The 25234-nt window shown below is 69.8% G+C and overlaps 4 protein-coding genes across 5 annotated transcripts; 2 read left to right on the top strand and 2 right to left on the bottom strand.

Moving 5' to 3' along the window:
- Positions 1-516: 516 nt before the first annotated feature.
- POLD2 (DNA polymerase delta 2, accessory subunit) lies at positions 517-5064 on the top strand. The gene is made up of 11 exons (XM_068662377.1): positions 517-588; positions 1929-2152; positions 2804-2925; positions 3210-3333; positions 3410-3524; positions 3636-3834; positions 3916-3996; positions 4110-4267; positions 4375-4502; positions 4611-4712; positions 4783-5064. Exons 2-11 carry the CDS (start codon positions 1936-1938, stop codon positions 4938-4940), a joined length of 1404 nt encoding a protein of 467 aa, XP_068518478.1. The 5' UTR covers positions 517-588; positions 1929-1935; the 3' UTR covers positions 4941-5064.
- Positions 5031-12087, bottom strand: AEBP1 (AE binding protein 1). 2 transcript variants are annotated; one of them, XM_068662366.1, is made up of 21 exons: positions 11788-12086; positions 11115-11594; positions 10808-10879; positions 10066-10137; positions 9843-9932; positions 9231-9320; positions 9023-9112; positions 8848-8925; positions 8693-8767; positions 8494-8603; positions 8258-8397; positions 8061-8145; positions 7844-7988; positions 7669-7757; positions 7460-7583; positions 7172-7368; positions 6893-7072; positions 6478-6817; positions 6251-6390; positions 6066-6165; positions 5031-5988 (listed from the first exon to the last, which is right to left on the bottom strand). In XM_068662366.1, the coding sequence occupies exons 1-21, from the start codon at positions 12029-12031 to the stop codon at positions 5435-5437; spliced, it is 3495 nt and encodes a 1164-aa protein (XP_068518467.1). In that variant the 5' UTR covers positions 12032-12086; the 3' UTR covers positions 5031-5434. The 2 variants fall into 2 exon arrangements, with proteins under 2 accessions (XP_068518467.1, XP_068518468.1); XM_068662367.1 differs by lacking the exon at positions 10808-10879 and having other exon boundaries at positions 11788-12087.
- Positions 12088-13608: 1521 nt separating this feature from the next.
- CAPG (capping actin protein, gelsolin like) lies at positions 13609-17840 on the top strand. Its single transcript, XM_068662380.1, has 10 exons — positions 13609-13818; positions 14301-14362; positions 14437-14609; positions 14692-14846; positions 15278-15445; positions 16235-16384; positions 16460-16549; positions 17042-17174; positions 17248-17336; positions 17414-17840. Exons 2-10 carry the CDS (start codon positions 14340-14342, stop codon positions 17477-17479), a joined length of 1047 nt encoding a protein of 348 aa, XP_068518481.1. The 5' UTR covers positions 13609-13818; positions 14301-14339; the 3' UTR covers positions 17480-17840.
- A 669-nt stretch (positions 17841-18509) lies between these two features.
- DBNL (drebrin like) lies at positions 18510-24680 on the bottom strand. Its single transcript, XM_068662379.1, is given in 15 exon segments — positions 18510-19268; positions 19583-19688; positions 19798-19892; positions 20757-20858; positions 21547-21649; positions 21750-21797; positions 21800-21826; positions 21974-22022; positions 22286-22437; positions 22531-22608; positions 22771-22917; positions 23018-23092; positions 23329-23441; positions 23967-24022; positions 24526-24680. Coding segments are annotated over 15 exon segments (1374 nt in total). The 5' UTR covers positions 24609-24680; the 3' UTR covers positions 18510-19128.
- Between the last annotated feature and the right edge of the window lie 554 nt (positions 24681-25234).

Below are 25234 nucleotides of genomic sequence, written 5' to 3'. Positions count from 1 at the left end.
TCTCAAAACCCCCTGGGGGGGCCGCAGACCCCATGGGGGGGCTCCAACACACCTATAAGAGCCCTGACACCCCCGGGGGGGGGCAAAAACCCGCGGGAGGGGGGGGCAAAAAACGGGGTGGGGGGGGGGCACTGACACTACTGGGGGGCCCCCAGCACCCGTGGGGGTCCCGAAACCCCCCTGGGGGGGGGGCGCAGACCCCATGGGGGGGGGCCCAAACCCCCGGAGGGGGGGGGCACGGACACGAGCGGCGCCGCCCCCCCCCCCCCAAAAAAAAATTAATTCTCAGGTGTCGGACACGGGGCAGGAAGCGGGGGGGGGGGTTGGGGGGGGGGCTGAGCCCCTTGGGCCTAGGCCTCGCTCCCCGTTGCCATGGGAACGGCGCCACCGCCCCCGCGGTTGCCATGGCGCCCCCGCCGCCGTGACGTCACTTCCGCCTTGAGGTTACGCCGCTTCCGGGCCCGGTTCCCGCCATTCCCCGCCCCCCCCCCCCTCTGGTTTCCCTCCCCCCCCCCCCCGGTCCCCTCCGCGCCGCGAGCAGCCGGGCCCGGGCCCCCCCCCGCCCCCTGACCTCTGACCTCTGACCCCGTACGGCACGGGGGGGTTAAGGGGGGGGGCTCGGTGCCCCGGGGGGGGGCTCCCGGTATTTGGGGGGGGGGGGGGTCCCGGTATTTTGGGGGGGGGTGCGGCCTGGGGGGGTCCCGCTTGGTTTGGGGGAGGGGGCGGTGATTGAGGGGGGGGCTCTCTGTGTTTTTGGGGGGGGTCCTGGTGGCCTGGGGGGGGTCCTGGTTCGTTTGGGGGGGGTCCCGATATTTGGGGGGGGGGGTCCCGGTGCACGGGGAGGGTCCCACTTGTTTTGGGGGGGGGGGGGGCTTTGTTAAGGGGGGGGCTCACTGTGTTTTGGGGTGGGGGTCCCAGTGTCCCAAAGAGGGTCCTGGTGTCCTGGGGGGGGTCCCAGTTCGTTTTGGGGAGGGGTCCCGGTATTTTGGGGGGGGTCCCGGTGCACAGGGGGGGTCCCAGTTGGTTGGGGGGGGGGGGCAGTGTTTGAGGGGAGGGGTCTCTGTGTTTTGGGGGGGGGTGCTGGTATTTGGGGGGGGGGTCCCAGTATTTGGGGGGGAGGGTCCCAGCGCCCTGGGGGGGTCCCGGTTGTTTTGGGGGGGGCGGTGTTTGAGGGGGGGTCTCACAGTGTTTGAAGGGGGGGGGTCCCTGTGTCCTGGGGGGGGTTCTGGTTGGTTTTGGGGGGGGTCCTGATGCCCGGGGGGGGGGGCTGGGTGGATTGGGGGGGTCCCACTCGGTCTTAGGGGTCCTGGTGTTTGAGGGAGGGGGGTCCTGGTGTATGGGGGGGGCTGTTGGTTTTGGGAGGTCCTGGGGTTTAGGGGGGGTGTTTGGGGGGGTCCTGGTGTTTGTGGGGGGTCCTGGGGGGAAGCACTTGATTTTGGGGGGTCCTGATGTTTGGGGGGGGGGTCCCAGTGTTTGGGGGAAGGGGTTGCTGGTGTCCTGGGGGGGGCGATCCTGGTGTTTGGGGGGGGTCCCGATGTCCTGGGGCAGGCTTCTGGTGGGGGGGGGTCCCAAGGAATATTTGGGGGGGGCCCAAGGGGTGTGTGGGGGTCCCTGGGAGGGGTTTCTGGAGGGTCCTGGTCCTTGGGGAGGGGGGGTTGTGGTGTCCCTGGGGGGGGCTCCTGGTGATGGGGGGAGTCCCACTTTTTTGGGGGGGGGTCCCAGTGTTTGGAGGGGGGGTCCTGGTGTCCTGGGGGGGCTGGTGTGCTTGGGGGGTGGGGGGTGGACAGAAGGGCCAGGCCTTGGGGGGGGGGGGGTCCCAGGCGGGTTTTGGGGCTGGGGGGGGGCTTCTGGGGGGGTGGGCAGCACAGATCCGGGGCTCATTTCGGGATCCTCACTCTCCTTTTTTCCTTTTTTCCCCCCCCCCCCAGCCCGGCCATGTTCTCATCGGTCGCGGCCCCCCCGGCGCAGGCGCTGCTGTCCCCCCCCTCGGGGCCGGCCCCCACCTTCTCGCGGGCGGGCAGCGCCTTCGCCGACCGCTCGCAGCCCTTCCTGCTGGGGGAGCGCAGCTTCAGCCGCCAGTACGCCCACCTCTACGCCGCCCGCCTGCTCTGCATGCGGCCCCGCCTGGCGCAGCGGGCGCAGCAGCGATGGGGTGAGCCCCCCCTCCCCCCCCAAAAAAAAAAAAACACACAAAAAACCCCCCCCAAACCCAAAAAAAAAAACCCAAACCCCGACCCCCGGCAGCCCCCCAGCCTCCTTCCTTCCTCCGCGGGGCGAAACGCCACCACCGTGCCGTGCCCCCGGCTGCTTTTTGGCCAGGGAGGCCGTGGGGGGAGGATGGAGGATGTGCCCCCCCCCCCCGTAACCACCCCGTTGGCAGCCAGCAGCCGGAGCGGGTTTTTTGGTTGTTTTCCCAATTTTTCCTCCTTTCTCCCCAAAGCCTCCGCATTCCTGGCGGCGCTGACGCCGTTCCCAGCCCGCGGCTGCCCTCCTTGCCCCCCCCCCCTGCGGGGACAGACCCCGTCCCCAAACCCCGTGGGGACAAAAACCCCATCCCCGAGCCCCGGGGGGGCTCCTCGAGCTGTTTTCCACATGGGGGGGCGAGGTGCGAGGGCTGGGGGCTGGAAGCAGGGCGAGGATGGGGAGGGTCCCTGGCCATGGGGGGCTTCCCTCGACCTCCCCCTTCTGTTGTTCCCACTGGAGCAGGACGAGCCGTTCGCTCTGGGATGAATTTAGGGAACGGTGCCCATTTTGGGGGGGGGGAAAGAGGCCCCGGGGCTGACCCCCCCCCCTGTCCCCGCAGGCAGCGGCGTGGCGCTGCGGAAGCTGTGCGAGCTGCGGGCAGGGGAGCGCTGCTGCGTGGTGGGGACGCTCTTCAAGGCCATGCAGCTGCAGCCCTCCATCCTGCAGGAGATCAGCGAGGAGGTGAGGCGGCACCGTGCCCCCCCGGGGAGCTGGGGGGGGGACGGGGACGCGGGGGGGGGCTGGTGGGGCCGGGCTGGCCTCTCCCTCCCTGGCTGAGCCGCTTCCTCCTTGGCCGACGGCCGCGGCGCTGCTGGCGTCGCGGGGAAGCGCTAAGTGGAAACAGCCCCGAGAGGCACGCAGCTGGACGGCGGCCCCGAGGGCAGCCGGGCCTCTTCTGGGGGCTGCACCCGCCTGCATGGACCCCCAAAAAACACCCCCCCCACTCGTGGGGTCCCCCTGTGCAGCACAACCTGGTGCCCCAGCCGCCCATGCCCAAGTACGTGCACCCCTCGGACGAGCTGATCCTGGAGGACGAGCTGCAGCGCATCAAGCTGGTGGGGGACATCGAGGTGGCCAAGCTGGTGACAGGTAGGGCACGGCGCTTGGGGACGGGCTGGGCACCGCCGGCACCGCCACGGCTGAGCGCCGAGCCCCCCCGCCACAGGCACCATCCTCGCCGTGTACGGCAGCGAGCAGGAGGACGGCGGCTTCCTGGTGGAAGAGCTCTGCTTCGCTGGGCTGCCACAGCCCCTGCCCTGGGTGGGCCCCAGCTCGGATAGGTGAGTCCCCACCACGTCCCCACCCCGTCCCCATCGTGTCCCCGCTGTGTCCTGGCGCTCTGGGGACCACCAGAGGCTCCCCCCCCTGCTGCCCACCCTCTCCTCGCCCAGGTTCGTGCTGTTGGCCTCGGGGCTGGGGCTGGGCAGCGGCAGCGGCGAGTCCCTGCTGGGCACCCAGCTGCTGGTGGACGCGGTGACGGGGCAGCTGGGCGCCGAGGGCCAGCAGAGCTGCGCCGCGCTCATCTCCCGCGTCATCCTGGCGGGGAACCTGCTGAGCCAGAGCACACAGAGCCGGGACAGCCTCCACAAGGTGCTGGGGGGGCCTGGTAAGGGCTGGGCACGGGGTTTTGGGGGGACGTGGAGGGGTCTCACCGCCTCCCCGCCGCCGCAGGCCCGGTACTTGACGAGGAAGACGCAGGCTGCGAGCGTGGAAGCCGTGAAGATGCTGGACGAGATCCTGCTGCAGCTCTGCGTGAGTGCCCAGGGCCTGATGCTGGTGCCGGGGTGGGAGAGCGGCCCCCAGAGCCCCTCGGCGTGGGGGAGCGGGCGGTGGTCCCCCCCCACAGCCCCCGCTGTGCCCTGCAGACCTCCGTGCCCGTGGACGTGATGCCCGGGGAGTTCGACCCCACCAACTACACGCTGCCGCAGCAGCCGCTGCACCACTGCATGCTGCCCCTCGCCAGCGCCTACTCCACGCTGCAGCTGGTCACCAACCCCTACCAGGCCGACGTGGACGGCGTCAGGTGGGGACCAACGTGCCACCGGGGCTGTGACAGCCGCCGGGGACAAGGGGGAGTTGGGGACAAGTCGCACCGAGCACGGGGCTGCCCTTCCTTCCCCCAAAACGTAGGTTTCTGGGGACGTCGGGGCAAAACATCAGTGACATCTTCAAGTACAGCAGCATGGACGACTACCTGGAGATCCTGGAGTGGACGCTGCGGGCGGGACACATCAGCCCCACGGCGCCGGACACCCTGGGTAAGGGGGGGGCACCGCCGTGCTGCCCCGAGGCGGGGGCTGCGGGGCTCCGAGCGCTCTGTGGGGGGCTGCGGGGACAGGTTCCCCTTCTCACCTCCGCCCCCGCAGCCTGCTACCCCTTCTACAAGTCGGATCCCTTCATCCTCACTGAGTGCCCTCACGTCTACTTCTGCGGCAGCGCACCCCGCTTCCAGTCCAAGGTGATCACGGGTGAGTCCCGGCCCCGGCCTCGCTCGCAGCTGCAGCGGGGCTGGCGCCTGACGCCTGGCTGTCCCCGCAGGGGACGAGGGGCAGCGTGTCCTGCTGGTGGCCGTGCCCGCCTTCAGCACCACGCAGACCGCCTGCCTGGTCAACCTGCGCGACCTCAGCTGCCAGCCCATCAGCTTCTCCGGCTTCGGGGCCGAGGACGATGCCGGGGACATGGAGGTCGGGCAGTGACGGCGCGGCACGGACTCTGCCGGCGCACGGAACCACGGAGCTGCCGCGGTGCGGGGCCAGCAGCCGCTGGGAGAAGCCACGTGGCGCTGCTACCAATACAGCTTGGTTTATTCGTGTAACAAAACCGCGTGGAGGGGACTGGGGCCGGCGCCGCGAGGGCCCTGCCCTGGGGAGCGCGACCGCCCCGGCTGAGCCGTGGGGCCGGGGACCCGGGCTGCGTCCTCCTCGCCCGGCCGCGGTGGCACCGCCGGGTCCCTGGAGCCGGGGCCATGCGTCCTCACCCGAGCCCAGCCCGGGGGACGCGCTGCAGCTGCCGGCCTTCGGGGCAGGTGTTGGGGTGGCGTGGCCGTGGTCCTGGCAAGCGAGGCGGGTGGGAGCTGCAGCCTGCCCGGCGCGGGCGAGGAGTGCTGCGGAAGCGGGTGGCGGTGCCTGCAGCGGGCGAAACTCAACCAAGCGCGAGCGCCTGGAGGCAGGAGCGAGGGGACGGGCGTCCCCTAGTCGCCAAAGTTCACGGTGTAGGTCTCGGCCGTGGTGAAGGGCTGCTCCGTCCCCGTGCCCACCTCCCAAGCCTCCGTCTCCGTCACCAGCTCGGTCACCACCTCCGTTTCGGTCTCCATCTCCCAGGTGCCGGCGGTGGGAGGCTCCTGGCTCCAGGGCGCGTAGGTGGTGCTGCTGAAGGGGCTGGGCAGAGCCGTGGTGGGCACCGGGGGGGCCGTGGGGCTGTGGGCGGTGGTGGTGGCGTTGAGGCGCCGCAGCCTCATCTGCTGCCGGAGCCGCATGCGGTGCCGCAGGCGCTGGCGCAGCCGCAGGCGCTCGCGGGGCGTCATGGGGCGGCCGGGCACGATGCGGCGGATGGGCCGGTTGCCGTTCATGGCCATGATCTCGCGGATGCGCTTCCAGTTGGAGCGCGACAGCACAAAGTTGCACTGGGTGGCCCCGATGTCGTAGAAGACGCTGCAGGTCTTGACGCTGGGGTTGTAGCCCTCGGCGCGGGCCGACACGCGGTACTCGCCGGGGTTCAGGATGCGCCAGTAATCCCCGCCGCTGGCTGCGGACGGCGAGGGGAGGTGAGAGGGGGGCTGCAGAGCGGGGCCGCGGCGCCCTCGCCTCCCCCCGTCCCCCTACCTGTCTTGACGTTGTGCTTGATGCCCCCCACGACGATGGTGGCGTTGGCGATGGGCTCTCCCTGCTGGTCCGTCACCAGGCCCTTGATGCCGCGGTGAACCTGCGCGGAGGAAGGGGGCGAGGGGAGCGCGTGGAGCTGGCGGGGCAAACCCCGGCTCCTGGCACACGCACGGCCCCGCGCCTACCTGCTCCATGAAGGTCAGCAGCGACTCCTTGTTGTTCTCCCACTCCTGCTGCAGCTCGCTCTCGTGCGGGAACTTGTCACAGCCCAGGTAGACGGAGAGCTCCAGGCAGTTGGTGTGCAGGTAGCTGAAGTCGTTCATGGCTGCCAAAAACCCAGCCGAGGGCCCGTTGGCACGCGGTCACCCTCGCCCACCCGGCGGCTCGCTGGCACGGCACGGCCCCCACTTACTGCCGGCCCGGGGGCGCCACTTGGCCCCCTGCACGATGCCCATGGAGTCGGTCATGTCCTGCGTGTGGCACCCCCCGCGGAAGGTCTCGGTCATGGTGAGGTGAGCCGAGGCGTAGGAGATGGCGAGCCAGCGGAAGATGGCGTGGTCGGGGGTCTCGTGCAGCTCGGGGTTGTCGTCCTCGTAGTCATCCGGGGGGCGCGGGGCGGCCGGGGTCTCGCTGGGGGGCCGGGCCGCGTCGAAGGGGTAGGACACCAGCTTCTCCCCGCCCTGCAGGTTGGCTCCCAGCACGAAGGGGTTCTTCTCCATCCAGGCCATGACGGCGCGCGTCTCCACCGCCACCTGGGCACAGGGGCTGTGACACCCGGCCCCTCGCCCCCCCAACACCACAGACCCCTCCGGGCGCCCCCTGCTCACCGTGGCGTCCTCCTCCAGGTAGTGCTGCGGGATGGGAATGTGGTGGCTGGGGAAGCGGTGCGGCACCAGCTTCCGCTCCTCGGCTGCCCACAGCGGCGAGGCCAGGTCGGGGAAGTTCTCAAAGAGGTCGTAGCCCTCCTCCGTCCAGTGGCCCAGCGCCCAGTTGCCCAGCTCGGAGCCCTGCGGGTGGCGGGGACCGGTGGTGAGCCCCTGGTGGTGCCGATGACCCCGGTGCCACCACCCCGGTGCCACTACCCCGGTGCCGTCCCCGCTGCTCACCGCCTCGCGGGCCAGCTCGTAGCCGTCGGGGTTGAGGGAGGGCACGAGGTGGATGCGGGTTTCGGTCACCAGGCTCCGCACGCGGGGGTTGCCGTCCTGGTACTCCTTGCAGAGGAACTGCATCAGCAGCAGCAGCAGCTCCCGGCCCAGCACCTCGTTCCCGTGCAGCCCCGCCGTGTACCTGAACTCGGGCTCGCCTGCGGGACGGGCAGCGTCACGGCACGGCCGCCCCCTCCCCGTGTCCCCCCGTCCCCTCCCCGTGTCCCCCTGTCCCCTGCTTTGCCTCACCCGTCTCGTGCTCGCCGGGGTTGTCGGAGATCTCCATGGCGTAGATCTTCAGCCCCCGCGAGCTCTTGCCGATGTTGTAGATGCGGGTGATGGTCGGGCACTCCTCGTTCACCACCTTCATGAGCTGAGGGCGCAAGGGGCGAGCTCTGGGACATGGGCTGGGGACGGTGACGGTGCCCCCCTGCCCCTTGGGGTGCCCCCGCGCTCACCTGCCTCATGTCCTTGTAGCTGTGGTGGCGGAAATCCAGGTTGTCAGCGGAGGTCACCTCATTCTGCTGGCTGTAGTAGCTGCTGATGGCTGTGGAGGGGACGGCGATGTGGCCCTGGGGACCGAGCAGCTGCCACCCCCCTGCCGTGTCCCCCCCCCCATCACCCCCCTCTTACTGGAGAGGGGACAGCCCAGGACCTCCAGGCGCAGGCAGAGGCTCCCGTTCCAGGTCTGCGGGTAGATGCGGATGTAGCGCGCCACCATGGGCTCGGGGAACTCGGTCAGCACCGGCGTGTCCTTGTCCACGTTGCCGTAAAACATCTGGGGAGGGGACACGTGGGGGTGGCAGCGGGTCCCCAGAGCCACCCCCAGCCACCCCCCTGGGCCACGCACCATCTCCTCGTAGCCGTTGGTGTACATGGTCCAGCTCTGGCTGTCGTTGCTGAAGCCCACGTAGAATTTGGTGACAAAGTCCTCGCTGCGGGAGGAAGGGGACGGTGCCTGGGGGGTGGCTGCCACCCCCCCACCGCCCTGCTGCTGGCCCCGGGGCCACCCCCCCCCACCTCCCCATCCTGCCCCCGTCCCCCTACTGGATCTGGGAGTCGCGCCCTTGGGTGATGACGCCGGTGAACTTGGTGGTGCGGCGCGTGTCCACCTCCAGCCAGTGCGCACGGCTGTCGTCCTCGGCACACCACGCGCCGTCGAAGAAATCGTCCTCGTTGGCGCCCGCCTGGGGACAGCGAGGGGACAGCAAAGGTGGCATGGGGGGGGCCACCACATAGGGACGGGGATGGGGATGGGGACGGGGATGGGGACGGGCGCCCACCTGCATGTTGAGGCGGCCGCGCTGCGCGCCCAGCCCGTGGCGCAGCATGGAGGAGGCCAGGATCTGGTCGTCCTCGATGCGGTGGGACTCCAGCCCGATGGGGGGACACTCTGGGTGGGGGGGACATGGCACAACGTCAGTGTCCCCCCCCCCAGCCCAGTAACTGCTTCCCCCTGCCCCCCGGGACGGGGACACTCACTTGTCTTCTCCTCCGGCGGTGCCCACTCATCCTCGTCCGTCTCCCACTTCTTCCCCCCTGTTTTTTTGGGTTTTCCTGGAAAACGGGGGCGAGGTGAGGGGGCAGGGCTGGGGTGTGGGGGGGACACGGGGTCGGGGCCCCCCGCCCGCACCCACCTTTGCGGTCCCGGCCTTTCTCCTCCACCCAGGTCTCCTCCTCCTCCTCCTTGCTGCCGCCGCCTTTCTTGGGCTTCCCTGGCAGGGGAGAGCGGCCGTCGGGGATGGGGATGGGGACAGGGACGGGGACAGGGACAGTTATGGGGCCGTGCTGTGCCACCCCCCAGCCTCTCACAGGGTTTCAGTTTCTCCTCGTCCGTCTCCATCTCCTCCTCTTTCTCCGGCTGCTTCTTGGGTTTGGGTGGCGGGGGCAGCCCGTAGTCCACTGCGAGGTGGGAACAGGGCTGGGACGCCCCTTTGGGACCTGGGGGGCCAGCCCGCGGCCCCACAGAGCCCCCACCAGGGGCAGGGGTGCCCTGGTCCCCCCCCAGCTCATCACTCACGGTCATCGTAGTCGGGTCGCTCGAAGCCCTCCTCGTAGTCCCCCTCGGTCACGGGGGCAGGCAGCGGGGCAGGGGGCTCCTCCGGCTTGGCTGGGGGTGGCAAGAGGGTTTGGGGGTGCCCCTGTGGGGTCCTTTATGCCTCTGTGGGGTCGCTGTATCCTTATGGGGTCTCCGGTGCTTCCGTAGGGTTCACCATGCCCCTATGGGCTCCTCTTTGTCCCCTGTAGCTCCCATGAGGTCCCCAAGCCCCTTTTGCAGTCCCCATGGCCCTGGATAAGCTCCCGTGTCCCCATAAGCCCCCTCAAGCCCCTATGGGGTCCCCATATCCCCCTGAGATCCCTCAAGCCCCTGTGGGGTCCCCATGCTCCTGAATAAGCCCCCGTGTCCCCATGGGATCCCTCGAGCCCCTGTGGTGTCCCCATGCCCCTCTGGGGTCCCTGTGTCCCCACGGCGTCCCCTGCACCCCTCACATGCTCCCCATCCATCCCTGCTGTCCCCATGCCCGTCCCAGCCCTGGGCTGCCCCAAAACGATGCCGCCCCCCACCCGGGGCTGGGGACCCCCCCCTGCCAGCCCCCTTTGTCCCCTTTTGTCCCCCTGTCACCGCACTGACGTGGTGGCGTCTCCGGCTGGGGCCAGACTCGCTCGGGTTTCTTCCTGCTGGGGGGCTTGCGGGGTTTCTGCTGCCGCCGAATGTACTCGACTGGGGACAGGGGGGGGCAATGACTGAGGGGGTGCGAGGCAGAGGGGAAGGGGGGGACGCGTCTGTGTGTGTCCCCCCCCCAGCCATCCCAGGGGACCCCGTCGGTCCCCGCCTGCCCCCCCCGGCACCGTACAGTCCTCGTAGTCCTCCCGCTCCAGCTGCTCGTTGTAGTCCAGCGTCGGCGGCTCCGGCTCCGCGGGGACCTCTGCGGGGGGGACACGGGGACATGGGACACGGGGGGGTGGCACCGGGGTCACAGGGGTGGTGGCACAGGGATGCTGCGGTGGCATCAGGAGGCAGGGAGGTGGCAGCAGGGCAAGGGGAGGTGGTGACAGGACGTGGGGTGGTGGCACTGGGATGCTGGGGTGACACTGGGACACGGGGAGGTGGCACTGGGAAGCAGGGAGGTGGCAGCAGGTCACTGGGAGGTGACACGGGGGATCAGGGAACGGCACTAGGGACACAGGGAGGTGGCCCCGAGGCACAGGGAGGTGGCACTGGGGATCAGGGGACAGCACTGGGATGGAGGGAGGTGGCACCAGGACACGGGGAGGTGGCACCAGAGGGGTGGCACTGGGACACAGCAAGAGGACACGGGGGGACAGGGGGTGGCACTGGGATGCCAGGAGGTGGCAGCAGGTCACTGGGAGATGACAGAGGGGACCAGGGAGTGGCACTGGGGACACAGGGAGGGGGCACTGCGGGTCAGAGGGTGGCACTGGGATGCCGGGAGGTGGCAGCAGGTCACTGGGACATGACACAGGGATCATACTGGTGGCAGTGGGGACACAGGGAGGGGTCACCGGGGATCAGAGGGTGGCACTGGGATGCCGGGAGGTGGCACTGGGACGCAGCGGGTGGCCTGGGGCTCTCACCAGCCTCGGGAGGGGGGTGCCAGTCCTCCCCCCCCAGCTCCCAGCGCTCCGTCGGCAGCTCCTCCAGCCCGCCTGGGGACAGGGACACACAGAGGGGGGGCAGCGCTGGCGTCCCCAGCCCACCCCCAGCCCACCCCCCAGCGAGGGGACCCCAGGGAGGAAGGAGACGGGGGGACAAGGGGCAGGATGGGGGTGGCCCCGGCCACGCCATGCGCTCCCCCCCCAGGGGACAAAGCAGTGGGGAGCCGAGGGGACGCGGTGACAAGTGCTCAGCACAGGACGGGACCCCCGGTGTCCCCCCGCTCACCTCGGTCTCTGCCATCCTCCTCCTCCTCCTCCTCAGGGATCCGCGGCTGCCCTGGGGACAGGGACGTCCCCTCTCTGTCCTCGCCCCGCGGGGGGTGCGGGGCCACGGGGGGCTCCCAGGGGGTGTCCGGTGGCTCCGGGGGCCTCGTGCCCGAGGGCTTCTTGGTGGCCTTGGGTGGCTTCTCCTTGGGTGGCTTCTCCTTGGGCGGCTTCTCCTTGGGCTTCTTGGAGCCTTTTGGGGGTTTCTCGGAGCCTTTGGGGGGTTTCTCGGAGCCTTTTGGGGTCTTCTCCTTGGGCTTCTTGGGGGGCTTGTCCCCGTCCTTGCTCTTGTCCCTGCTCTTGTCCCGCTCCTTGTCCCTGTCCCTGTCCTTGTCCTTCTTGGAGCCCCGCGCTCTCTCCTTGGGCTTTTTGGTGGGTTTTGGGGCTTTTTCCTTCCGGCCCTTCTTGGGCGCCTCGGGCTCCGGCAGCCGCCCTGGAGGGTCTGGGGGGGGCCGGGTCGTGTCGGGGGGGGGGAACAGGGACAGGACAGCCCCGGCCGGGCACTCCCAACCCAGCACCCCCCCCCGCTGCCCCCCCGCTGCCCCCCATCACTGCTCCCCCCGTGTCCCCCCCTCCCCAATCCCTCTCCCCCGCTCCCTCCCGGTACCGGGCAGCCCCAGCAGCCCCCCCCTCACCGGTGCTCAGCCCGGTGCCGGTGCCCTGCTCGGTGGCGAAGCCCGGCTCGGTGCCATCCCCGTCCCGGTCCCCGTCGCCGTCGCCGTCGCGGTCCCCGTCGGGCCCGAGGAAGCCCCTGAGGAACGCCTCGATCTCGGCGTCGGTGAGCGCGGGCGCGGCTGGGTCCGGGGCGGCCCCGGGCAGCGGCAGCAGCAGCGCGGCCGCCAGCAGGAGGCAGGAACGGGGCGGCCCCGACAGCGCCATCGCCGCCGCCGCCGCCGCCGCCGCCGAGCACCGGCACGGCCCCGCCGAGCACCGGGGGAGGGCAGGGGAGGGGCGGGGGCGGGCCGGGGGCGGCACCGGGAGGGGATTTGGGGAGGGTTGGGGGGGGGACGGGAACGGCACCGGCACCGCGTTGGCACCGCGTTGGCACGGGGATGGCACGGGGATGGCACCGGCACCGGCACCGCGTTGGCATCACCTTGGCACGGGAACGGCACCGGCACCGTGTTGGCACGGCACGGGGATGGCACGGGAATGGCACCAGCACCTCGTTGGCACTGAGTTGGCACCGCGTTGGCACGGCACCGGCACCGCGTTGGTATCACCTTGGCACGGGGACAGCACCGGCACCGCGCTGTGACGGCACGGCACGGCACCACACCGGCACCACACAGCACCAGCACGGAGTTGGCACCGCATTGGCACGGCACTGGCACTGCGTGGCACCGGCACTGGCACTGCGTGGGCATGGCACTGCGTTGGCTCCGCACGGCACCGGCACCGGCACCGTATTGGCACCTCCTGGCCCCACAGCTGGCACTCACACCGTTGGCACGGCATGGCACTGGCACCACGCAGGAGCCGTGCTGCCTCGGCACCGGTACCGGCACCGTGCAGGACCAGTACCAGTTAGCCCTGGCACTGCCTCGGCACCAGCTCTGTGCAGGAACCAGCGCGGCACCGGCACGGGACCCAGCACCGGCACCACATGGGCACGGCACGGCCACGCCAAGGCCACCGAGCGTGTGGCACCGGGCTGTCCCCGTCACCCAGAGCCGCTTCGGACAGGCCTCACGGCACCGCGTGCCCCGTTCCTACCGGCCCAGCACCGCGCCAGGCCCCGGCAGGATCCCGCAGGCTCCCCGGGCCCCACGGTGACCGGGCTGGGCCACGTGGCCGTGCTGAGCCCCGCGCTCGGCACACGTGTGGCCCCCGGCCCGGCCGTGAGTCACCGACCAGACACGCTGCGGCGGGGGCGGCTGCTGGGGGGGGGGCTGCCCTGCGGCAACCAGTGCTGCCCAGTGCCGCCCAGTGCCTCCCAGTGCCGCCCAGTGCCTCCCACTGCACTCCGGTGCAGCACCCCTCCACATTAAGCTCCCGTGCCGTGCAGCTCCCAGTACGCCCCCCCATGTAGACCCTCCCCCCAATATAGCCCTCCTGTTGCAGCCCCCATGCAGTGCACCCCCAGTACAGCTCCCACTATACTCCCCCAGTTTCCAGTACAGCCCCCTGTGCAGCTCCCAGTATAGCCTCCCAGTTCCCAGTACAGCTCCTCCAGTGCAGCCCCCCCACCAAGTTCCCAGTACATTCCCTCCCAGTACAGTTCCCCCAGTACAACCCCTAGTGCCACCCCTCAGGTACACCTCTCAGTTCCCAGTACAGCCCCTCCCAGTACACCCCCCCCTTCCCAGTACAGCCCCTCCCAGTACACCCCCCCCTTCCCAGTACAGCCCCTCCCAGTTCAGCCCCTCCCAGCGCATCCCCCCCCTTCCCAGTCCAGCCCCCCCAGACCAGCCCCAAGAGGAGCAGGGGGCCGGGACCCCCCTGGGGACAACGGGTGACAGCGACCCCCCCGTCGGGGTTCCAGGGCATCAGCAGAGCCCCGGGGGGGGGACACACGCGGGGACAGGCCCGGCCCCCCCCCGCCGTCCCCACCCTTTCCTGCCGCCTGAGTCAGCGCCACCCGGCCCCGACTTCCGCGTGTCCCACGGCTCGGGGGGTGTCCGGGGGGTGTCCGTCTGTCCGTCGGGGCAGCTGTCCGTCCGTCCGTCCAGGTGTCCACTTGTCTGGGGGGGTGGGGGTCCGTCTGTCTGTCCGGGAAGAGGGGGGGGGGGCGGTGTCTTTTGGGGTGCCCGCAGGCAGGGTGTGTGCCCATGGGGATGTCCGTCCGTCTGTCTGTCCGTCTGTCTGTCCATCTACCTGTCCGTCTGTCCGTCTGTCTGTCTGTCCGCCCCTGGGGGCTCCCTGCCCCGCGGGGCTTCTGGCTGCTGGGGTGTCTGTCTGTCTGTCCCCCCCAGGTGTCCGTCCGTCCGTCGGGGTGTGTCCGCCTTCCCCACCTGTCCGTCTGTCCGGCTGTGCGTCGAGGCGCAGTCTGTCCGTCGGGCTGTCTGTCTGTCTGTCTGTCCTCACGGGGGTGTCCGTCTGTCCGTCGGGGCGCCCACCTCCCCGTTGGGGTGCCCACCCCTCCTGCCAGCTGTCCGTCTGTCCTCCCGGCTGTCCGTCTGTCCATCACCACGTCCCCTCTCCCCACAGGACCACCCGCTCTCAGCCCGCCGCTCTCCCCGCCACCATGTACACGGCGCTCCCCAAAAGGTACCGACCTCCCCCCAAAAAAATCCCTCTCCCCTCCCCAAACCCCCTCTGACGCCCCCCCCCTTTCCCCGCAGCGGCTCCCCCTTCGGCCCCGTGCCCACCCGCCCGGGGCTGCACATCTGGCGGGTGGAGAAGCTGCGCCCGGTGCCGGTGCCGGAGGCGTCCTGGGGCACCTTTTTTTCGGGGGACGCCTACCTGGTGCTGCACCTGGGGCCCGAGGAGCAAGCCCACCTGCACCTCTGGATCGGTGAGCACGGGGTAAGGGGGGGACACGACGTGTGTGGGGATGTGGGGGGGTCCCGCTGAGCCCCCCCTGTTCCCTGCCGCAGGCCGGGAGGCGTCGCAGGACGAGCAGGGTGCCTGCGCCCTCCTCTGCACCCAGCTGAACGCGGCGCTGGGCGAGCGCCCGGTCACCCACCGCGAGGTGCAGGGCAACGAATCCGACGAGTTCATGGAGTACTTCCCCCGCGGCGTCACCTACCAGGTACGGGGCCTCGGGACACCGAGGGTGCCAGGGGGGTGCTGGGCATCCCCAGTGGGTGCTGGGCATCCCATATGGGTGCTTGGGCAACTCCGGTGGGTGTTTGGGCTTCCCAAACGGGTGCTGTGCATCCATGGTGGGTGCGCAGGATGCCCCCAGTGTTCCCCCCACCCCTTTTGCTCCCCACCAAGCACGTGGCGTCCCTGCTGGGTGCTGCCCACCCGCAGTGCTCAGCATCACCCCTGGGTGCTCAGAACCTCCCCTGAAGCCCTCAGCATCCCTACCACGGCGCTCAGCATCCTTTCCGGATGCCCAGTCTCCGTGCTGGGTGCTCAGCACCCCTCCTAGGTGCTCGGCACCCCCCATGGGTGCCCTGGCCACCCCTCCCTAGGGGTCGGTGTCCCCGCTGGGTGCTCAGCACCCTGTGCCTGCAGGAGGGCGGCGTGGATTCGGCCTTCAGGTCCGTGCGCCCCAGCGCCGGCCCCGGCCCCGTGCGCCGGCTCTACCAGGTGAAGGGCAGGAAGAAAATTCGGGCGACCGAGCGGGACCTGAGCTGGGCCAGCTTCAACACCGGCGACTGCTTCGTCCTCGACCTGGGTGAGGTGGGTGGCCCCGGCCCCGGCCCCCAGACCCTTCCTGCTTGGTGCAAGTGCCCCGTGTCCGTCTGGGTGTCCATATGGCCATGGGGGGCCATCAGCCCCTCGGGGCGTCTCTCCATCCATAGCAGAGTGTTGGGTTGTCCACCTGTCCTTCTGGGTGTCTGTCTGTCTGTCGGGGTGTCTGTCTTTCCCTAGGGGTGTCTGTCTGACCTTCCAGGTGTCCACGTGTCCGTAGGTTTCCGTCTGGTTGTTCTTCTGGGTGTCCACCTGTCCTGGGTGGCCATATCTGTCTGTCCTGAACATGGCTGTGGGGGTGTCCTCCTGTCCGTCTGGGTGTCCAGCTGTTGGGGTGTCTGTCTGTCCTTCCCACCATCAGTCTGTTGGGTTGTTCCTCTGTCCTTCTGGGCATCCATTGGAGCATCTCATCTATCCCTAGGCCTGTCTGTCCGTCTGTCCGTCCGTCCGTCCGTCCATCCATCCATCCATCCATCCATCCGAGTGTCTGTCTGTCCTTCTGGGTGTCCATTTGTTGGGCTGTCTGTCTGTCCTTCTCACCATCAGTCTGCTGGGTTGTTCCTCTGTCCTGGGCATCCACTGGGGCACCTCCTCTGTCCGTCCGTCCATCTGTCCACCCACCCATCGGTTATCCATGTGGCTGTCTGTCCGTCCCTCTGGGTGTCCCTTGGGCGTCCCCCTGGACCAGCCCCAACCCGGCGACACCCTCTGCATAACGGTGACCCCGGGGCTGGTGCGGGGCAGTCCTGTCACCGCCGTCCCTCTCGGTGTCCCCAGACCATCTTCACCTGGTGCGGGGCTCGCTGCAACGTGCTGGAGCGCAGCCGTGCCCAGGAGCTGGCGGCGGCCATCCGGGACGGCGAGCGGGGTGGCAAGGCCCGGCTGGAGGTGGTGGTGGACGGCGAGGAGCCACCGGAGATGCTGCAGGTGGGTGCCCTGGGGAGGCGAGGGGACGTGGGTGCCCCCCCTGGGGCTCTGTCACGCCGTGCCTTCACCCCACAGGTGCTGGGCCCCAAGCCCAGCTTGCAGGAGGGCAGCCCCGAGGAGGACGCGGTGGCCGACCAGAGCGCGGGGACGGCCGTCCTCTACAAGGCAAGGGGCTGGGCACGGGCTGGGGGTGCTGTGGTGGTCCCGAGGGGATGGGGGCTGCTGGCAAGTGAGAGGGACGTGAGGGCATGGGCGCACGTGGCACCAGGGGGGTTTGGATCAGGCGTCAGGAGGAATTTCTGCACATGGGGGGTGGTTGAGATTTGGAAGGGGCTGCGGGGGGAGTGGGGGGGTCCCCATCCCTGCAGGTATCCGGGAGCTGTGGATGTGGCATTTGGGGACACGGGACAGTGACGGGGCTCAGCATGGTGAGCTTTGGAGGTCTCCAGGTGACCCCACAAACCTCTGGGCACAGCTGGGACACGCTGCGGTGGCCATGGGGCCGGGCAAGGCTGGGGTGGCCCCCGTAGGGGGGGGACATAGGGCTGGGCATGGCCAAGGCACGCTGTGGTGGGTGCAGGGGGCACAGGGACACACAGAGGGACACGGGGGTGGCCTGGTGGTGGCACCACGGCGGTGACACCCCGGCCACCGCAGGTGTCGGACGCGACGGGGCGCATGGACCTGACCGAGGTGTCCAGGAGCAGCCCCTTCAGCCAGAGCCTGCTCTGCCCCGACGACTGCTTCGTGCTGGACACGGGCGCCGGGGGAAAGGTCTACGTGTGGAAAGGTGCCTGGGGACAGGGACGGGGATGGGGACAGGGCAGGGGACGGGGCCCCCCAGCTGACGTCCCCGTCCGCAGGGCGCAAAGCCAACGAGCAGGAGCGCCAGGCGGCTCTCAGCGTGGCCGAGCAGACCATCGCCCGCATGGGCTACTCGCCCCGCACGCAGGTGGGCACAGGAGGGTTGGGGGGGGGCCACAGTGACGTCCCCTCGTCCCCCGTGCCCACCGTGTCCCCATCCCGCAGGTGGAGATCCTGCCGCAGGGCCGCGAGACGCCCCTCTTCAAGCAGTTCTTCACCAACTGGAAGTGAGGGGGGGACACCGTGGGGACAGGACGTCCCCCTGCCACCACCCCCGGGCCATTTCCAAGGCCAGGCCACCCCCATGCCCCCCCCCATCTCCACCCCTGTGCCATTGGTGCCACCCCATCCCCACGCCGCTGCCACCCCCATGCCCCATCCCCTGCTGTCCCCAAGCCCATTTTGTCCCCGTGCCCACGCCTGTCCCCTGCCACCCCCCTCCCCACCCGCTCTGCTGCTGTACCTCTGCCACCTCCACCCTGCCCCGTGCCCACTCCCCGTCCCCGTGCCACCCCCGTGCCCCGTCACTGCCGTGCTCACGTGCCACCCCCCTCCTGCACCCGTGCCCTGGCAAATAAAGGCCCGATGCTGAGCCCCGTGTCCCACTGCCAGCCCGGGGGGCAGGAAGATGAGGGGCTGGGGACAGCGGGGGGTGACAGTGGCCATGGCACCCTGGGGCCTGGCAGCACCCATGGGTGCTGAGGTGACAGGGAGGCAAAGGGGCTGTGGGGGCACCCCCTCGAGGTTCCCTCACCCTGCTGTCCCCACACCCTGCTGTCCCCGTGTCCCCTGCACCCCCCTTGCTCTCAGTGTCCCCAGGTCCCCAAAACGCCCCCATAGTCCCCCTGTGCACCCAGACCCCCCCCCACTGCTCACTCCAGCTTTGGTCTCTGGCTGCTCTTCTGAGCAAACCTCGCTCCCTCGTTAGCCTCATCTCCAGCAGCAATACTAATTAGCCACCTCATTATCCCTGCCCTCACCCCCTGGCGCACAAACCCAGCTCCTCACCCATTGCAAAACCAGCACCGAGCCCCACGCCCAGCTCAGCTTCCCCTTCTTGAAGGGCTCTCGTTAGCGCCGGTGGCTGACGTTAAAAACCCATGCCCTCTGCCAGCCCTGTGCCAAAACACCGCCATTTCACCCCAAATCACGCTGAAAAGCCTCAACACGCAGGGGTGGGGATTAACCACGGGACGCGGGGCGAGGGGTGCGCAGAGCGGGGACCCCGATGGTGGCGCAGAGCAGCAGGGGCACGGCCGGGTCCTGTGCAGCCGTCACCAAAGAAAAGCCCTTTTATTGACCCGGGGGGGGGGCACGAGAGGCCCCAGCATCACTAAAACCCGTGGTAAAACCCGTCACAGCCTGTTCCAAAAGCAACACCAGGGAAAGGAGCTGGAGGCGACCGAGAGGAAGGCGGCAGCCGGACCGGGCTCTTCCTTGTTCACAGTGAATGGGGCACGCAGTGGGGGGGGGGCCTCGCTCACAGCTTTTGCTAAAATCCCCCACCTTGGCCTCGTTTGATCTCCTCCCCGGCCGGGAAGCCGAGCGCTGGCTGCAGCTCTGGGCTCCCTGCGAGGGGTCGGACCGCACGAGGGGCCAGAAGGGAGGGGAGCCCGCGGGGCACGCGGCTGCTCCGCGCCGGGACGGAGCCAGGGGGCTTCTGCCAGCGCCCCCGGGGGGGCATTTATGGGGGCTCCAGGGTCAGGGGTCTCAGGGCCATGGCACGTCACTCAGAGAGAAGGCAGAAAGGCAGGAAGGAAGGGAGAAAGGAAGGAAGGAAGGGAGGAAGGAAGGAAAGCCACGCACTGCTTGGAAGAACCAGGCTGGAGCCGAGTGCTCCCGGGGGGGCCGGGAGCTGCCGTGGCCCCGCCGCCCCCCCCTTACTCGATCAGTTCCACGTAGTTGGCGGGGAACATGCCGAAGTGGCCGTCGGGGCCGTAGCCCCGCCACCAGCCCTCGTCGATCATCTCGATGTTGGTGATGATGTTCTCAGGGTCAAACGAGATCTCAGTGTCATCAGCTGCAGGGAGACGGAGAGGAGGGGAGTGAGGAACAGCCCCGAGCCCTGGGGCTGCCCCGAGCCCCCCACCCGCCTCGGGTGTCCCCCCCTCGGTGCTGGGGACCCAGCTGCTGGCACGGCCGGGGCTGTCGGGAAGCCAGGACAGCTCAGACGTTACAAATATCCGGGCAAAGCTGGCCCCGGGACAGGAGGGAGAAACAGATTTTCGGAGGCAGGGAGGGCACCGTCCCCCTTCACTGCAGGGGGACGGGCAATGCCCTGCCCAGCTCTGGGCCCCGCGCCCCCCGTTTCAGAGGAGCCCCCCCAGCCCGTACCCGCTTGGTAGTCGTAGAGCGCCCGGGCACACAGCCCCTTCCCCGCCAGGTCCGGCGTCTGCTGGTACTCGGCCGAGTAGTCGTACTTGGCCCCATCAGCGTGGTCCTTCGGGAGGGAGAGAAGGGCAGGTTTGGGGGAGAAAAAGCCCCGAGGGGATCAGCGGGGCTCGGACCCAAGGGGACGCTCGGGGGGCATCGTGCCCGTGCCACCCAACCTGAGGGGGCTCCTCGTAGATGGCCGAGGCATCCGGCGGCTCCTCGTACACATTGGCCTCGTCCTCGGGGGGCTCCGGGGCGCTCGAGTTGTACCCTGCAAGGGGAACGTGTGTCACCAACCCGCCTCCTGCTCCCCCCCTGCCGCTGTCCCCGATGTCCCCGTGCTGCAAGGAGCGGGCTGAGCAAGCCCAAACCCCGCGACGGGGAAAAGCGTGGGGCTGCGGAGCCCTAACAAGGCCGAGACGCGGCATTTCCGATGGGGAACGGAGTGAGCTTGCCCGAGATTCATCATTTCCTAAAATACCAGAGACGCAAATAGCCAGGCTCTGCTGCTTGCGGTGAGCAGCGGGGAAGGGGCCGGCGCCGAGACCTTGGCCAAGAGCAGCATCTAGTGGTGACCGCAGCGGCCTCGGGGAAAGGCTCAGCCTGGATGGTGGAGCCCTGGCTGGAGGCTGAACGCCAGCAGTCAGCCAGGAGAGGTCACAGAGCCGCGGGGTGGGGGGGGCTGGGGGCACCTCTGGGCCCCTCTGGTGCCACCCAGCTCCAGCAGGGCCACCCAGAGCCCTGCACCACGTCCAGCTGGGTGCGAAGGCTCCAGGAGGAGGCTCCGGCACCTCCCTGGGGACCTGTGCCAGGGCTCCGGCACCCACCCGGCACGGACGGGCTTCGTGCTGCTCAGTGGGAGCCTCAGGGCTCCAGTTTGTGCCCAGCACCGCTGGGCCTGGCACTGGGCACGGCTGGAAGGAGCCCGGCTCTGTCCCCTCTGCTCCCCATCCTCCCGCTTGGCTTCAGCATCACCCGCAGACCTCGAGCCAAAGCCAAACCCTGCCTGCTCTCTGCCAAGGAGCAGGGAGATGGGGACAAGGCAGAAACCGAGCAGAACGCGCTGCCAGCTCCGGGGACACTTTGGAGAGGCGCGGCGAGAAGCTTTGCTCGGCCCGGCAGCGAGGGCACGCACCTGCAGCGGGCACCGGCGATGCTGGCGGCGTCTCCCGCGCCGGGGGGCCGGGGCTGGGCACCGCGTTCGCCTCCCTCTGCAGGAAGGGGCTGCGCAATTTGCCTGCAAAAGGAGACGGAGGTGCTCGAGGAGGGGGCTCGGGTACCCCTCGCTCACCGCCTGCTCGCCGCCGGGCTCGCCTCCCCAGCAGGATTTTCCAGCTCCAGTCCCTCTTGCAAAAAACAAGTTTGTCGACTGGTTACAGCAGCGCCGCAGCCGAGCAGACACGAAACCAGCACTGACGTGGTGTTGGGGAAGCAGAGCAGCTCGGAGGCCGGCGGCGCCAGCTCCCCGGGGATTTTCCTGCTGCTCTTATCTCGCCCATCGGTGCCTCCAAGCGCAAACAAGCACGGGGCCGCGCCACCGAGGTGCGCTCGCGCTCCTTCCGCAAAACCGGGGAACAGGAGTTACTGTGGGTTAATTCGAGTCGTTTTCTGGGGGCTGGGCTGCTGGGGGGGGGGATGTTGGCCCGGGCACATCACGTGTTTGCAGCAGCTTCCTCGGCTGCAGCCTCAGCTTGGGTTTCTCAACTTCCTGGCTCCTGCCCCGCGGAGCAGCTCGGGCTCGTCGGCTGCGCGCGAGCAGCCGGGCGGGACGGCAGGCAGCCAGGCTGGGTTCCTTTCCAGCATTAGTACGTCTCATTTACAAAAAAGAAGAAATCTAAAGCTCCCCAGGTACAGCGGGGTGTGGATACAGCAGCCTCGGGTGTTAACGCTTCCCCCCCCCGCCTCAGGAGCCCCCCCGTGCCCACCTGGCTGGGCAGCAGCTGCCGTGTCCCCGGGTGCCGACCTCTCCTTCTGCTTGAAGATGTCCCGGGGGTTCACTGCCCTCTGTGCGATCAGCGACGCTGCCTCCTGCACGGGAACCAGGGGTTAAGCAGGGTCTGGGGGGGCTGGAAGGGGCAGAGGGGCCGGGAGCAGCCCCCCAGCGCGGTTCCCCCCCAGCAGTGCGCACCTGGGCTTTCTCCACCGACTCGCTCCTCCTGAAGCCTCTCCGCTGCTCGGGACCTCTTCCTCCTCCGCCTGCTCCTTCTGTAGCACAGGAGGGGTCGGTGACATGGGGCCACCCCCCTGGGACCACAGAAATGGGGACAATGGGGGGTGCAGTGGGCAAACAGGGGGGGCACCCCCTGGATTTGGCACCCCGAGACCCTCAGAGAGCCCGGCGCTGCTGCTCACCCGCTGCTGCTGCTCCCTGTCCCTCCTCTCCGCCTCCTGCTGCAGCCTCCTGCGGTGACACAGGGTGACAAAAGGACAGCGGTGCTTAGTGCCGCGGCCACGTGGGGACGGGGACAGCACGGCAGGAGCTGCCCCAGGGAGCTGGGGAAGGCTCTGCCCGCGGGGAGCGATGCTCGGAGCCTCCCCAGCCCCGGGGAGGGCAGACACACGGACACGGACACAGGACACATGGCCCCGGAGGGTCCCCCCTGCACCTCCCGCTGTGTCACGGGAGCGCGAGCTGGGGACATGTCCCAGCCCCCAGGGACTCACTTCTGGGCCTCGATTTCGTTGGAGCGGGCTTTGTATCTCTGCTCCCTCCCCGCCGCCTCCTGCAGCTCCCGCTCGCGCCGCTCGCGCTCCAGCCGCTGCCGCTCCTCCTCCGCCCGCCTCTTCTCCTCCAGCCGCCGGTTCTCCTCGTCTTTCTGCCGGGACACGCGCTCGGGTCGGCTCCACAGCCCCCAGCCCCGGAGCTTGGCTTCGGCGAGCAGAGAGCAGCCCGGCTGCACGGCACTCACCTCGGCTTTGGCCCAGAAGTTATCCTTATTCACCCTCTTGATTTCGGACATCGCGTTCGTCTTCTGGTAGACGGAGCCCTGCAGGGCGGCAGAGCGTGGTGGGGCTGAGCAAAACCCCTGAGCTCCCCCCCCCCCCCCAAAAAAAACCACCCCGAGCTCCGTGCAGCCCCATGCCCGGCACATCACGGCACGGCAGGACGTCTCTGAGTTGATCCCGGGCGTCTCCTAACACCAACTCACCACGGGAGCCTGGGGTCCGGCGTCCTGGAAGCGGCCGCTCTCCTTGTGGAAGCTGTAGTTGGCCCCCGAGGCTTTGGCCACCTTCTCCATGATGAGCTCGGGCTCCACGTCCTCCTCGGCACGGGCGTTGATGGTGACGTGCGCGCCCTGCGCGGGGACAGCCCCGGCTCAGGGGGGTGGCCCCGAGGTGGCACCTTCGGGGTCCACCCCATGGCAAGGGTTGGGGGGCACCGGGAGCCCACCGGACCTTTAGGAAGCCGGCGACGGTGCTGACGTGGTTGGCGCAGGCTCCTTTCCGCACGTCGTTGACGCCTTCGCCCGTCTGCAAGGGAAACCATCGGCACCCGCTTACCGGGGGGGTCCCAGCCCACGGGGGGGTCCCAGCCCACGGGGGTCTCTCCAGCAGCAGCACCTTGGGTCTAGGCTGCAAAACCGTCCCCATTTGGGGACCTCGGTGCTGCCTGGCTGCGGGGCACCCGGTGGGTTTTTTGGCCACCAGGCGTTTTTTGGCACCAGGGGAGGTCCCCGAGGTGTCCCCCTGTCCCCGTCCCCGCTCACCCAGTTGACGAGGACGTATTTGGGCAGGCCGGAGTTGGGGTCCTTCACCCTGCAGAAGGCGTACATCACCTTCCCGCTGTTGAGCTCCTCCACCATCTCCTCCAGGCCCCCATCTGTGCCAGGGCAGGAGCGGGGCTGGGGTGCGCCCACAGACATCGGCACCTCCTGCCCAGCCCCGCAGCCCCCCCCCTAATTGGGAATCACCCAAAAACCCCGCTTTCATCCCCAAAACCAAGCCCACCAGCGAGGATCTCTCCTCCTTTAAGCCCAGCAGAGCAGGAAGCGGGCTGGTGCTCGCCGGCAGCATCCTGCTCAGCCCGGAGCTCTCCTTCCTCCCCACGATAAAATATTGATGGCCAACAAGAGGCATCCGATGCTCTGATGGAGGGGGCGTGGGGAACCTCAGACCCGCACCCAAAAGCCCCCAGCCCTAAATCCTGCCCCCCCCCAGCTCCTCGTGCCCCCTGTGCGAGGCGCAGGCGGAGCAGGAAGGAAGGGGCCCGGCAGGGACGGGCGGCACCGGCAGGACCCAGCCTGGGAACCACAGCCAGGGCCAAGGGGGGGGGGTTGGGGGGGGCAGGGGGCAGAGCCGGGTGCCCACGTCCCTATCCCCGGGGGGGGCCGTGCCCCGCGCTCACCCCCGCAGCCGGCCACGCGCAGGTCGTTGCTGTTGCCTTCATAGGTGAACAGGGCCCTGCGGGACACCCCGGGGGGGGGAGGAGGGGGGGGGGGTGACCCACGGCCCCCCCACCCCGACCTCTGTGCACCCCCCACCCAGCCCCTACCCCCTGCCCCCCACCCCACAGCCCCCCTGTGCCCTCACCTATGAGTCCCCCCCGCGTGCACCCCCCAGCCCTAACCCCCTGCACCCCCCCACCCCCCCAAACCCTCCCCATGGGTACCTCCCCCCCCCCAGGCACCCCCAACCCCCCCACACTCCCCACTCCCCCTCCCCCCCTTCTCCTCCCCACCCCCTCCCCCACCCCCCACCCCTCCCACCCCCCCCTGTGCCCCCCCAACCCCCCCCACCCCCCAATTGCCCCCCCCACACTTTCACTTTCACTTCCCCTCCCCTCCCCCCATTTCCCCCCCCCTCCCCCATTTCCCCCATTTCCCCCCAGCCCCTCCCCTTCCCCTCCCCCCCACCCCCCCCCCTTAATCCCAGTGCCCCCCCCCAATCCCGGTGCCCCCCCCCACCAGTCGGTGCTGCTCCCCGCCGCCACCACCCTGCCGTAGGCCTCCTGCAGCGCCCGCCCGTTCTTGCTGAGGTTCAGCGCCATGGCAGCTCCCGGCCCCCCCGCCCCGCCCCGCCGAGGCCACGCCCCCTTCCCGTAGCCCCGCCCCTCGCCCCGCCCCCTGGGACCGCCTAGCCCCGCCCCCTCTCCCCATCGCCCCGCCCCCTGATGGGCACCGCCCCGCCCCGCCCTGCGGTGGGAAGGCCACGCCCCCTGTGGTAGCCACGCCCCTTTTGGTTTGGCCACGCCCCCTCCGCGCATAGCCCCGCCCCTCCTCTCCTCGCCCCGCCCCCTCGCTCACCCAAGCCCCGCCCCCTCTGTTCATCGCCCCCGCCCCCTCCGAGCCTCGCCCCGCCCCCTGCCCCACGCCCCCCCCCCCCCCCCCCCCCCCCCCGTCCCGTTTTGGGGCATTTTGGGGGCATTTCGGGTTTATTTTTTCCCCCACAGTTCCGCCCCCCCGAGGGGAGGGGGCGCTGGAGATGTGCCCCCCCCACTCCTCCCCATACCTGGCCCCCCCCCCCCCCCGGCTGTTTTGAGGCTGCGCAGAGGGGAGGGGGCCTCTGGGGGGGGGGGGGCTGTGGGTGCCCCCCCCCGGTACTGTGGGGCTGGGGACCCCCGGGATCCCTGGGGACAGTGGGACCCCCCCGGCACCCGCACCCCCTGGGACCCCC

Source organism: Anas acuta, chromosome 27 (genome assembly GCF_963932015.1).
Source record: "Anas acuta chromosome 27, bAnaAcu1.1, whole genome shotgun sequence".
Classification (NCBI taxonomy): domain Eukaryota; kingdom Metazoa; phylum Chordata; class Aves; order Anseriformes; family Anatidae; genus Anas; species Anas acuta.
Note: the sequence above shows the minus strand (reverse complement) of the source record. Positions and strands in the feature narration are given on the sequence as shown.